This window comes from Mustelus asterias, chromosome 17 (assembly GCF_964213995.1).
Source record: "Mustelus asterias chromosome 17, sMusAst1.hap1.1, whole genome shotgun sequence".
Classification (NCBI taxonomy): domain Eukaryota; kingdom Metazoa; phylum Chordata; class Chondrichthyes; order Carcharhiniformes; family Triakidae; genus Mustelus; species Mustelus asterias.
The window spans coordinates 5,573,707-5,587,831 of NC_135817.1; the positions used below are offsets into that span (position 1 = coordinate 5,573,707).

Sequence of the window (14,125 nt, forward strand, 5' to 3'; positions counted from 1 at the left end):
TGTGGGGTGGATTATGTTACCACCACCTAAATGAGACTTTACCTATCAGCAAAAAAAATAGTTAGACAACAGGCTGCACAACCCTGCCTTTTACTTGTTTGAGTAGAATGGCAGAGCTGTGGAGATCACTTCTTCTGGTTTGAAAAAGGACAGCACAGCATCAAGAGACAGTAAAGAGTTAAGTAAAACCAGGTTGGGAGAAAAAATTGCTAAACAAGGCAAGCAGAGAACACAAAGTATCACAGCAGTTCAGACTAATTATACAGCAACACTTAGATTGGCAATGTCCAAGTATACCTAAATGTGACTTTACCTGTTTGAATTCAGAGTCTTTGCCAACCATGGCCTGAACGTTGTAAACAATTGGATCCCCCTTCATTGCTGGCAAAGCTTCCCATGTGAGATCACACACATTTTCCTTCAGTTGCTCTAATCTCGGAGCTAGTCAGAAGGGGTTTCGGTAGATTAATTTAGGGATGCAAATAACAAAGCAAACAAGTTATGAAATTCAATATAGTTGATTTTACAGGAAAAGCACAAATCTAATATCAATATCACATCAGCTGTATGTTGTTCTTTACAATTATACTATGTCTTCTCCTCAGGCAAGGCACCATCTGTGACTGAATGGCCACTTCCATCGCTTTTCAGTAGAGCTGTTCAGGAAAGGACTCACACCACCAGGTTAGGGATGATGGCCCTTCTGATCTTCCTTTCCTTTGTGGAATGGCAATTTATTGGGAGATAAAAACCTATTCCAGATTCATCTGATTGCAAATATATTTTCTGCAAACTGTTTACTGAATGACATTGCTAGTGGTCATGGAGAAGTCCATGAATTAGATGGATGTGCCCTTTAATGTGAATGAGGGTATTTTGGAAGCAAAGGGTGAGTGGGGGTGTTTGGGGTGGGGGGCATGGGGAGATGGAATTAAGGGTAAGTAAATGCTACAATTCAAAAGGAGATGTAATTTTAGGAAATGATTAGATTCTGGCCTTTTAATGCCTTTAAAATGGAGTCGCTGGAAACTTTGAGATTACTGATGGACTAACCATGGCAACTTCAAAACCTGAAACTGTTGCTTACATTACCATGTAAAGATAACAGATAGTTCTCACCATCTAAGATCATTTAATGACAAACTAAAATTGATATCAATAAACATTTACCTTTAAGAGGAGATGGAGGAGATTTGGTAGTTGTGAAAGTGTAAACTTCAGAAAAGGGTCCTTCACCTGCTTCATTACACGCCTGAATTTTAAATCTGTAGCATGTTGATTCACTAAGCCTTTGAACTTTGTGTGTGTGGCACGGTCCCCTGTATAATGTGGAATACCTGCAAGATAACCCAGGTCTTTAAAGACATCTTCAAAGTTTGAAGCATTTAAGACTTGTCTTGTCCTCTACCAAGTATTAAACACCGAGTTAACGTTCATCTATTGAAGCGGACTGCCTTAAGGCGGACTGCCTTAACCCCATGGTTATAGCTGCAAAATATCTTTGACTCCTGGTTACCTATTATTTTTATGGGACTCTGTGGCTTGAAAATGGTTGTAACACTTTTCTAGTAAAATGTATGTCACATGCATCATTGACCATTATGTCTGTGCCAAATTTCTTCTTTCTGGTTGGTTGAAGACTTTTTTTCTTTTCAATTAATTAGGGTGACCTTTTCTCTACTTTTACTATTCACCGTCGTTAAGCAAAATCTTTCTTCCCAAATTGCATTTTACCAACAATAAAGTATTTGGGACATAGTTATCCTGGTTTTCTATGTGAATTCTACATGAGTCAATTATCATTTGATTATGAGAATATGATGAAAAGATTACTTACACAATTTTATACTTTCATTGACAGCATGCTCAGTGCAAATTATTAATTACAATGGCACAGTGGTTAGCACTGCTGCTTCACAGCGCCAAGGACCCGGGTTCGATTCCCAGCTTGGGTCACTGTCTGCGTGGAGTTTGCACATTCTCCTCGTGTCTTTGTGGGTTTCCTCCGGGTGCTCCGGTTTTCTCCCACAGTCTGAAAGACATGCGGGTTAGGTGGATTGGCCATGCTAAATTGCCCCTTAGTGTCAGGGGGACTAGCAGGGTAAATGCATGGGGTTATGGGGATAGGGTCTGGGGTGGGATTGTGGTCAGTGCAGACTAGATGGGCCGAATGGCTGCCTTCTGCACTGTAGGGATTCTGTGGATTCTATGATATGCCGAGAAATCAGACCTCCATGAGCACAGAAGTTGATTAAAAAGGGATCTGCGTACCTTTCTACACCTAGGCTGACATACAATGCTCATGGAAGTGCTTAGTCACTCCCAATGGTATCAACATGGCATGCATCCAAAATCAAGCAGTGCTTGGATGCAGCTCTTAAAGTCTTCATTTGGGTAAAGAGGCCACACTATGACATGGACTAATGGGACATGGATGACTTGGTACCTCCTTCACACACTGCACTCTGAATCAAAATATTCATTTATTAGTGTCACATGTAGGCTTACATTACCACTGCAATTAAATTACTGTGAAAATCCCCTAGTCACCACACTCCGGCACCTGCTTGGGTACGCTGAGGGAGAATTTAGCATGGCCATTGCACCTAACCAGCATGTCTTTTGGACCGTGGGAGGAAACTGGAGCACCCGGAACAAACTTCACACAGACAATAGCCCAAGCCGGGAATCGAACCCAGGTCCCTGGTGCTGTGAGGCAGCAGAGCTAATCACTGTGCCACCATGCCACCCCACGGCAGTTCCATCAGGAAGAGAAACATTTGGCGGTCAGGCACTTATCCAAATGAAGGGAGAAAAAAGATGAGTCATCATGTGCAACTTTTACACACCATATTTGGCCATTTTGGTGGCATCCACTGGAAACAGGTTCTGTCTAATTTACCTCCCATTCTTGTCCTCCATTTGCAAAACGTACTGAATGGCATCCGATGCCAAAACCTTTGCAATTCCCTCTCCCCATTTGAGTTTTAGGGTTTGATAACTAAAGGTGACACATTCCAGTCGAGGTGGCTCTGGAGGCAGTGGTTTTGTTTTTGCCTTAATGGTGTGGCTAAAAGGACCAGGTCCAATGCTGTTTGCAGCCTGTACTCGTATTCTGAAAGCACAAAAGAATGGTTTGTTGATAAAGTGCTGGCTTGCATTAAGAATTGCTTCAATTTTAAAATAAAGCAGACAGCAATGTCCTTATGCAGAGTAGATGTCAGCTGTTGAACATTTTACAATTATTATACATAGCAAGGAAAATCAATTACTGCATATAAGCAATGCAGTCTGCAATTGTTTCTGAGACTGCAGTTGACTATTTTTTAAACCTTTTTGCACAGAGATGCATGCATGGTACCTTATATGTGGCCTATAAGGTCCTTCAAAAGCTGTGCAGCTTAGGGAGAACATTGCTTATATGGTCAATTTGCATTCACACTCAAAAAACATAATTGCTAATTTCTGGTCCTAGTACTACAATGGCAAGCCGAGAGCAAGTATTGAGGGATTTTTAAATATGAGCTGGAGAACAGCTAATGTGGTTCCGCTATTTAAAAAGGGTTTCAAACTCAGTGGCAATGGGACAGAAAGTCATGAGTTCAATACTATTCTGGAATCTTGAGCACATAATTCAGGCTGACACTTCTGTGTCATGCAGAGAAAGTGCTGCACTATTGAATATGCCATCATTAGCTGAGACATATAGGATACCTTAGCAGCATTCAAAGAGGAGTCCTGAAGCTGTAGTCAACATTTAGCCTTCAAATAACACCTAAAAGATACCTGGTCATTTATTTCACCCTATTTGTGGAATCTTGCTCTGTGCCAATTAATGCTGTGCTTCCTACATTACCAGCGACTATACTAAAACCAATGCTGCACCAGTTTTTTAAGTGTCCTTTCAGCAGCAGGTACCGATCTGCAGTTGTTCTCTTGAGGTGGTACTTGTAGAGCCAGTTTTCATCAGTTGTTGCTACCTAGGCGTTCCAATGTGGTTTGTTGCAGGTGCCAGCTGACCAGCTTTGGCGATTGCCACTCCCCTTTCAATCCACTTTGTGGGAAAATGTATAGTTGCTCATTTTGGCACGAGGAATGAAAAAGCACAGAATTACTTAAACAGAGAACAGCTGCAAAATTCTAAGGTGCAGAGCGATCTAGGTGTTCTTGTGCATGAGTCACAAAATGTTGGTATGTCAGTACAGCATGTAATCGAGAAAGCTAATGGAATGCTTTCCTTCATTATGAGAGGAATATATCATAAAAATAAGGATGATGGTGAGACCACATCAGTTATTCAGGATGATGGTGAGACCACATCTCAAATAGTGTGTGCAGTTTTGGTCTCCTTATTTAAGGATTGATGTAACAGTGTTGGGGAGTTCAGAGGAGGTTTACTAGATTGATACCTGGAATGAGTGGACTGTCTACGAGGATTGGTTTGACAAGCTGAGCTAGTTTCCACTGGAGTTTAGAAGACTGAGGGTTGACTTCATTGAAGTATATAAGATTCTGAGCGGTATTGACAAGGTCGAAGTGAAAAGGATGTTTCCTCTTGTGGCTCAGTCTAGAACTAGGGAGTATTGTTTTAAAATTTGGGATCACCTTTATAGACAGGGATGAGGATTTCTTCTCTCTCAGAGGGTTGTGCAACTTTGGAACACACCGCTTCAGAAGGCGGTGGAAGCAAGGTTATTGAATATTTTTAAGGCAGGGGTAGATAGATTTTTGTTAGACAAAGGAATCAAAGGTTACCAGAGATAGATGGGAATGTAGAATTTGAAACAAACAGATTAGCCATGATCTTGGAAATCCTGTATTTTAGTGCTTCATAACTAATTCATTTGAATCCAATTGAAACATTAACTTTGTTTCTCTCTCTGTAGATGCTACCTGAGCTGGTGGCTATTTCTAGCATTTCCTGCTTTTATTTATTAATTTTAACTTTTAAATTTTAAATCTCCAGGTCCAGATGAATTGTGCCCTAGGCTGCTGTGGGAGCCAAGGGAGGAGACTGCAGGGGCTCTGACCCAAATGTGGTTCCGCTATTTAAAAAGGGTTGTAGAGATAAACTAGGGAACTACAGACTAGTGAATCTTGTGTCAGTAGTAGGGAAACTATTAGAGAAACCTCTGAAGGAGAGCATCTAGCTTCACTTGGAGAGGCAAAGTTTGATCAGGGATAGTCAGCATGGCTCCGTCAGAGGGAGGTTATGTCTAACAAATTTGATTGAATTATTTGAGGAAGTGACCAGGTGTGTAGATGAGGGTAGTGCAGTTGATGTAGAATCATAGAAGAAACCCTACAGTGCAGAAAGAGGCCATCTGGCCCATCGAGTCTGCACCGACCACAATCCCACCCAGGCCCTACCCCCATATCCCTACATATTTACCCACTAATCCCTCTAACCAAGCATCTCAGGACACTAAGGGGCAATTTTAGCATGGCCAATCAACCTAACTCGCACATCTTTGGACAGTGGGAGGAAACTGGAGCACCCGGAGGAAACCCACACAGACACAAGGGGAATGTGCAAACTCCACACAGACAGTGACCGAAGCCGGGAATCGAACCCAGGTCCCTGGAGCTGTGAAGCAACAGTGCTAACCACTGTGCTACCGTGCCGCCCCAGAAATGTAGTCTATATGGATTTCTGCAAAGCCTTTGACAAGGTCCCACATGGGAGATTTGTAAAGAAGGTAAATTCACATGGAATACAGGGTAATTTGATAAATTGGTTCAGTTGTAGGAGACAGAGGGTGATGACAGAAGGCTGCTTTAGTGGCTGGAAGGAGTCTAACAACACCAGGTTAAAGTCCAACAGGTTTATTTGGTAGCAAATGCCACTCTTAGTGACTGGAAGCCAGTGTCCAGAGGCGTACCACACGGAACTGTTAGGCTTCCTATTATTCGTCATTTATATAAAAGACATTTATGACTATTATGGGGGGTAGGATCAGTAAGTTTGCAGATAACACGAAGATTGGATGGGTGGTTAACTGGAGTGGCGGAGAACGGCGGAATGTCTTGGGCTACAAGAAGATATAGACGGAATGGTCAAATGGGCAGATAAGTGGCAGATGGAAGTTAACACTGCAAAGTGAAGGGAAACACTTTGGAAGGAGTAATTTGACAAGAAAGTACTCAATGAATGGTAGAACACTAGGAAGTTCTGTGGAACAAAGGGACCTTGGCGTATTTGTCTACAGATCTCTGGAAGCGGAAGGGCCTGTTAGTAGAGTGGTGCAAAGGCATATGGGATACATGCCTTTATCAATCGAGGCACAGATTACAAAAGCAGGGAAGTCATGTATAGAACTTTGGTGAGGCCACAGCTAAAGTATTGTATGCAGTTCTGGTCGCCACATTATCAGAAGGATATGATTGCACTGGAGGGGGTGCAGAGGAGATTCACCTGGGTGTTGCATGGATGGAGCATTTAAGTTATGAAGAGAGGTTGCGTAGGCTTGGGTTGTTTTCTTTGGAGCAGAGAAGACTGAGAGGGCGACCAGATCGAGGTGTACAAGATTATGAGGCACATGGACAGAGTGGATAAGGAGCAGCTGTCCCCCTTAGTTGAAGGGTCAGTCACAAGGGGACATAGGTTCAAGGTGAAGAGCACAAGGTTTAGGGGAGATGTGAGGAAAAATCTTTTTACCGAGGGGGTGGTGACGGTCTGGAATGCGCTGCCTGCGGGGAGTGGTAGAGGCGGGTTGCCTCACATCCTTTAAAAAGTATATGGATGAGCGCTTGGCACATCATAACATTCAGGGCTATGGACCAACTGCTGGCAGTTGGGATTAGGTGGAAGTTCAGGTGTTTCTAATGTGTCGGTGCAGACTTGATGGGCCAAAGGGCCTCGTCTGCGTTGTATGATTCTATGATTCTGTGAACTTGACCTGCTGGTTGTCACAAGCTTCTGCAGCTTGTGATATAAACTCAATATCACTCCGAGTTCTGGTGAAAATTTGTATCATAAAGCTCTTTTTCCATATTTCTTTTTTAAAGCCTTCATGTTCCATATGCTGCTATTATAGTTTGCTTTCCAGTGAATTAACAAGCAAGAAGTGTTCATTAATTTTCTGTATTGCTACAAGATGCAAAACATTTTCAAAAACAACTTTTTTTGAAACTAGGATGGTATTACAAATGTACCCCAAAACTGCATTTAAAAAAGGCCAAAAAGTTTCTCTGGCTAATTTCAGATGGTTGACAGAAGTACATAAGGTAATTCTGTTTTAAGTGCACAAAGTTGGTAATGTTTCATTTAGATGTATCCTACTTAAATGAATCTCATTCATTTTTATAAAGAGAACAGTGAGCCCAATTGTGGCTCATATCTGGCTGCATTAAAAAACACACCGGTCAAACATTTTTTTGGTTTCTGCAGTTGTAGGCCAAATCTGAAATGGGACACTAACTTCAATTTGCATATAACCAAACAATTTAGAGAAACTAGCCACCATTTGAACCCTTGGAGTCCACCTTACCTGTATGTTGTATCTGGCTGCAAATTTCGTATGACAAGACGAGTGGATCTGTCCACCATTATTGGCTGCCTGTCACCAAAGTCTATACTGTAGCTTGTGATTTCAGAACCATGATCACGAGGTTCTTCCCACTGTATGGCAAGACAAGTTGATGGGGAATCAAGTGATATGTCAAGGTGGTCCTCATCCACAATTTGCAGGAAACTTATAGCAGCTGGGACAGATGCTGGCGTCATACACAAAACCACATCGCTGAAAGGACCTGCACCAGCAACATTCAATGCCTGAAAACAGAGATTTGAAAGTTAATAGCCTGTGGTACATTACACTTAAGGATTTTCTGGCCTTCAAATCACCTGCAAAAAGTGTAACTTTTCACTTCCCCTCTTAACATCCACTATTGTATTCAAGTACATACTGAGTTCTTAATGATATACTAGGAATTGGTCTTTATCTGACAGCAATTTACAGAGTTTAGTCCAGTTAATGGTTACAAACTCAATTAGCTTCATTAAGAATGCCTTTGATTCATATAAGTGCTATAAAAAGTTTTGACTCGCATACAAAACTGCAACACTGGGAACAAATAAGTCGTAGTGTAGAAAACACTGAATGCTCAATGAGAGTGTGTGTCAGGATAGGAGTAAACGGTGAATGGGATATATCCAGGTTCAGTGCTGAGAGTGTTACCGCTTCTAATAAAACAGAATTTAATTCAAAAACTCAGAAGTGGTCAAGTGAGTAGATGTTGTAGTGAAATTGGAGGAGGCAGCTGAGAACTTACAGAAGGAGTTGAACAAAAAAAAGTACAACAAGAGATGCAATTTAATGCAGACAAAACAGGGAAGAAAAAAATCAGTAATGATGTTTACAGAACCAATTCTAAAACTCGACTAAGACAGCCACCGTGGATACAATGGCCAGATGGCTTCCTCCGTGCTGTAACCATTTTATGATTGAGCTGCAAGAGATCTGGGGACATGGACTTGATGGTAAACATATCTAACTGATGCAGAGCAATATTGCACAAAATCAACAGAATGTTGGGAGTAGATGGCCCAAACACCAAGTTATGAGACTGTACAGACATGAACAACGATGCAGAAACTTGTTCGGAAGAGTCATACTCGACAAAAAACATTGGCTGAAATTCTCTAACCTCACCTGCAGCTGGGATTTTCTGGTCCCGCTGCAGTGAACGGAGTTTTGGCTGATTGTCAAATTCTCCGTTCTCGCTGGCAGAGGTGGTGAGACGAACAAGATCGCAGTATTACAGCTGTTAACTCTGTTTTTCTTTCCACAGATGCTGCCAGGCCTGCTGCGAATTTCCAGCACCTTATTTTTATTTTGATGTAGAGATTTGGGCTCTCAGTCTTACAACAAGGTATATAAGATTGGTGTAAGTAAAAGGTAAATCTGTTGAGTTAGTTTGGAGTAATTTATAATGTGGGACAAGAGGCCACAGATTTAAAGTGGTAAAAAAACAAATTTAGTACAGAACAGAAAGCTCTGCCTCACACAAATAGTAATCAATATTTGAAAGAGTGTCCTGGAGTTTAATTAAAAACCTGAAATCATTCAAGAACTGGAGGAATGTTCTGGTAAGCAGAATTACTGCAAATCTCTAATATCAACATTATTCATTGTTTAAACAGTTTCTGAATAAAAAAGACAAAAGGATACTAGAAACTGAAAAGTTAATTTAATCCAATTCAGGGTTTTAAAAAATTAAAAAATAGATTTACAAAGTGAATTTCATCTTGAAATTACTGGCAATCCTTATTGCCTGTTTTCCGAATTAAAACCTCTGGGTCTACCTTAAATCAAGGACCCATAGCATCCTAGCTCTCGAGCATCAGATTTTGGGGGCACAGGCTTAAGCAATGTACCAGGGCATCTCTCTTGAAAGTTCCCAGGTTTGCCCAGTAATTGTCCAAAAGGGCTAACTCAGAATCATAGAATCCCAACAGTGCAGAACGAGTCTGCACTGACAACAATCCCACCCAGGCCCTATCCTCGTAACCCCACATATTCACCTTGCTAGTCCCCCTGACACTAAGGGGCAACATCTCATTAACAACATAACAACACATCTTTTCTCCTGGATAATTGCGCTGGGAACAAGGTTAGCGATTTTACACTCATAGTTACTCTGAAAGAGTTAGAAGGAAGAAAGTACTTTTAATTTCAGAGTAACTATTTTAAAGATCTATCTGAACCCCACATGCTACACCTCCTCAAATCCCTGGCTCCCCTAGGGACCCACCAAAAGTATTTACCACTCTCACCCACATTTCCCACTCCACCACCACCGCCCTCCCCGACCCTTGACCAGATTCCCTGGACCTGACCAGGCTCAATCCTAGGCTGGCCCAACCACTACACTGACCTGAACGACCCTCCCCCCAACATGGCCCCATCTGTACGCCCGATGCCCGACTCTCCTGCTACTCCTCGATGTCCAAAACTCCTCCCATACTGATGGCTGACTACAGCCCCAATGTCTGAAACCCCTGCACTCCCCAATGTCCAAATCTTGCATGCCCACGCCCCTGATTTCCAACTCCCAATCCCCATGTCTACCCCGCCCTCCCCCCAGCACACCCGCCCTCCTCGCATGTCCAGATTCCCCTCGGCCAGATCCCTATCCCATCCCCACTCCCCATTGATGTCCAACTCCCCAGCCCTCCCATGCCCTGAAGCCACCCTACTTTCTTTCAATGGGACCTTTACAGTCATCTGATTTATGGCACCTAGTGCTATGAAAAAGGGGTTATGTCTCCCTTCGCACTTCACTGCTGGAGCCAAAGACGCGATTCGCTTCTTGAGTCTCACCCGGCCGAGACAGATGCTTTACAATTTAAGCACAAGTAAGTCGGCATGGAGTGGCAATCCGCCGCTGACTGCCACGCCGAAGAAGTTGCAGGTGCATAATATTCTTGGTATATATTCCATGGAAACATTACCACCTTTTCCTCGTCATGTTCATAGGTTCTATACTTGTGCCACTGAAATAGTTAAAACTTCTCAATTACCTGCACTCTACAGAAGTAGGTAGTGGCTGGCAAGAGCCCCTTCACTTCATAATTTAGCCCAGGTCCACAATAACAGATTTGCATGATACCTTCCACTACTCCCCATTCCAGCCTGTACTCTGTCACATCAGCACCATTACCAGCTGGCATCTGCAGGAATAAAATGAAGTATACAAATATGTGAAAGTATTTCTGAATATCACACTGCACATGCACAACACTGCAAGCAAATTTAGTTGTTCTGAGCAATGCAGGCCTCCAGCCTACTCCACTCAGGTTTTCTGGATGTGATGCAGCCTAGCCAGCAGCCAACACTAGAGTTACTTTTTTTAAAAAAAATGCTCCATCTAGTCCCACAAGCACCCTAACAGTTGTGGCAGTCATCATCAGCCCCCTCTTGCTGTTTCCCACCTCCTTCCAGGACTTAACCAAACAAAATTCTTCAACGCATTAATGATGGGCATTGGCTGCTTGCTGCAATCATGCAGATGAAGATGGAGGAGTAATTTGTCTCAATCCTTGGGTCTCCACTTTGGGTGCAGGGATCATTCTATCTGGTGCTTCAAAACAAGCTTAACTAATTTCTAGACTGGGGAGTTTTATGCTGCTTTGTCATGGTGTGACTAGCAGTTCAAATCTATATTCCCTACAACTTGCAAAAGTAGCTAACTGTAACTGACCTCTACTCTGCATGTGTAAATTTTAAAAACCCAACTAACAATGAAACAAAAAGTGCTTGTTTTTTACCTTGGAATTAAAAAGATAGAAAGAAGCATTACACATACTGTCCAACTGACTTGCACGCAGGTGGCTGTTTTACACACAACATGTGGGGCTTTGCATTGATCAGGACATCCTGCTGCTGTGCTAATTTCACATTTTTCTGAATATGGTCCACACTGGAGAAAGAAGAAAATACATCATTAGCAAAGCACAATTGGTGTCAAATTGTGCAATAAGTTTAGTAACAAAAGGTCAAGCTTAAATTGAAAGATTAGAAAATCTTATTCACCAAATTCTTGTATGGACTGCTTAATCAACGCTTCACTATAAAGAACTATTTTTTTCCCATTGGAATCTCAAAATAAACTCATGGCAGGATTTGGTTTGTGTCTTCATCCACATAATAGCTGAACGCTATAGGTTCTCATTTCAATTTGCTGCTACAGTGAGATTTCCAGAATCCTTTAAGTCTTACCCCTGCTTTGTTTACAGCCCGAAGCCGAAAACTGTACATCTTTCCTGGGAGCAGGCCGCTGCTGACTGTACATTCCATGTCAGGCCCCTGGTATACTTCCTTGGGGTCAGTCAGGTCTGGCGCGGACATTTCTAGCCGATAATTTATTACTTGAGAACCGCCAATCACAGAAGGATGTCCTGTTGAGACAAATCACACAGCTACATTTTCTAGTTTAAATAACAACTTGCAGTTATATAATACATGTTGCATAGAAAAATGGCCCAATGCTTTATGAGAGCATTTTCAAACAAAATATGACACAACCTCACATCAGAAGGTACTTGGACAGTTAACCAAAAGCTTGGTCACAGAGGCAGTCTGTCAAAATGTTGCATTTGATAATGAATGGTAGAATTTTAAAATGCCATCTGCAGCTTCATGTAACTAAGAGCCCCACTGAGATGTAAACCTTGAACAACTCAGACATAATGGAATCCACAGTGGGCTCCATTCACACACTTATTTGTTGTGATTGAATTCCTGAGGGAAGTTAAATAGTACTCAGGTTAATTATATTGGGCAGATACTGGTTTAGATATTTGACATATTTTAAACAATTACTATCCTGTTACTAGGCTGCTAAAGTCTGTTATGTTCGACCAAGATAATCAAGGTAAAAAGTAAACATGAAAAATACATATGCATAGTTGTTGTGGACACAAAGTGAACCAATGGATATAGGTTTAAGCAGGAAGGTGGAATTAATGCAGAAGTTCAGGCATAATCTTATTAACCAGCAGAGTAGGCTTGAGGGGCTGATGAGGCCTACTCCTGTTCCCATTTCAGTTATAAGTGAAATTAAATATTCAGCAGCAATTGTTGTACTTTATTAAATAATATTTATCTGGCAAACTATCCAAATGTCAGAGAGAGCAAAATGATGCAGATAAATGTACCGCATATTTAGATTTTTGTTTTCAAATGAAGGAGGAATATACTCAGTTACATTAAACCGGCTGTATCTGCTACCAACTTTGATACTAATTAAAATATTTGTATGATTTAAATAATGTGTAACAAGTCTAGGAATAGATTCAAATATACTTGTATAACAATATACAGCCTTGGAAGAGGATAGATGTTTCAAGTTCATTGTTTAAATTCTGGTCTTCATAGATCAATCATGTGATGCAGATTCAGTCTCCAGATTAAAATGCAAAACAAGCTCAAGATTATTTAATTTACGGGGACTAATCAGACATGCAAAAATTTAGTTTAAGTGCTCAAGTTCCAAAGCACTTAACAGTCATCTGACGGAGGTTGACATTTAAAAAAATATCAACAGAAAACAAGTTTAATATTGGGCAATTAGATAATTAGGGGATTTTCATAGTAACCTCATTGCAGTGTTAATGTAAGCCTACTTGTGACGAATAAATAAACTTTCTAACTTTAATTCCTTATAAGTCATACACCTCCAGTTTTAGATTACAAATTTAGAACCAGTCATTCAAATAATTTCCAGAAAATAAACCTTTAAACAATTTTTTGAAGAAGAAAGATTGTTCAGCTAAGTATGACATATTATGGTTCAACAAATTATGCTCCTCCGAGAATCAAATTTGATCAGATACATGGATCAGAGTGATACAAGAATAGATAGTGGCCATCTATTGAAGCACACTGTCTCAACATAAAATAGTATTTATAATCACTGGGCTGAACTCATTCTCTGCTCACAACTTCACAAACCATCATGGAACAAAACAACTTGCACAAGTTCTAGAGATGAATGGTTCTTACCCCATCGTAACTGTATTTCTCTTGCTCGTGCTTTACCTACAAGTCTTGGTGGTTGACAAGGACCTGGAGGAACTGCTGGTGTCTGCACTAGTAATGTTTCCGAGACCTATAAAAGATGCACATCACAAAAATTAGTCGCCATGTTAATGTGAAAGGAATATGATTTTAAAGCCGCATTGATATACAGAACATAAACCAAACACTGAGGGTGGCACATGACTCAGGACCAGGAATATCAAATTCTTGCCTACTCAATGTAACAATCATACAAGTGTCAATTTGGCTCAGAGATGCCACGCATCAGGAATCGAAGGTCACGTGCTCAAGTCCCATTCCACGTTTGAACACTAAGTTTGGATTATCAGAGGTGCTGTCTTTTCCATAAGTTGTTGTTCTGAGGGCTTGACTTCAAATGAATGTTAAAGATATCAATATTCAGAGTCCAGGAAGGAGTTACTTGTATCCTGACCTATATTTATCCCTCAACTGCCACCTACTGGCAACGTCGGAGGCTGTTTATCTCAGTGCTGCTTTTGAGATCTTGTGGTGTACAATTTGGCACATAACTACTCTTATGTACAAGGCAGCGGGCAAAACAAAACTCCCTTGTTTATTCA

General features: G+C 41.3%; 1 protein-coding gene across 4 annotated transcripts in view; it reads right to left on the reverse strand.

Moving 5' to 3' along the window:
- Nucleotides 1-14,125, reverse strand: part of fndc3a (fibronectin type III domain containing 3A) — a 202,931-nt gene that overhangs the window by 17,811 nt on the left and 170,995 nt on the right. For all 4 annotated transcript variants that reach the window (XM_078232183.1, XM_078232186.1, XM_078232188.1 and 1 more), the window contains 8 exons: nt 13,509-13,614; nt 11,724-11,902; nt 11,311-11,424; nt 10,526-10,675; nt 7,491-7,774; nt 2,903-3,115; nt 1,171-1,337; nt 314-441 (listed from right to left, as the gene is read on the reverse strand). In XM_078232183.1, coding sequence (XP_078088309.1) covers nt 314-441; nt 1,171-1,337; nt 2,903-3,115; nt 7,491-7,774; nt 10,526-10,675; nt 11,311-11,424; nt 11,724-11,902; nt 13,509-13,614 — 1,341 coding nt within the window. The remainder of the gene's footprint in view (nt 1-313; nt 442-1,170; nt 1,338-2,902; nt 3,116-7,490; nt 7,775-10,525; nt 10,676-11,310; nt 11,425-11,723; nt 11,903-13,508; nt 13,615-14,125) is intronic.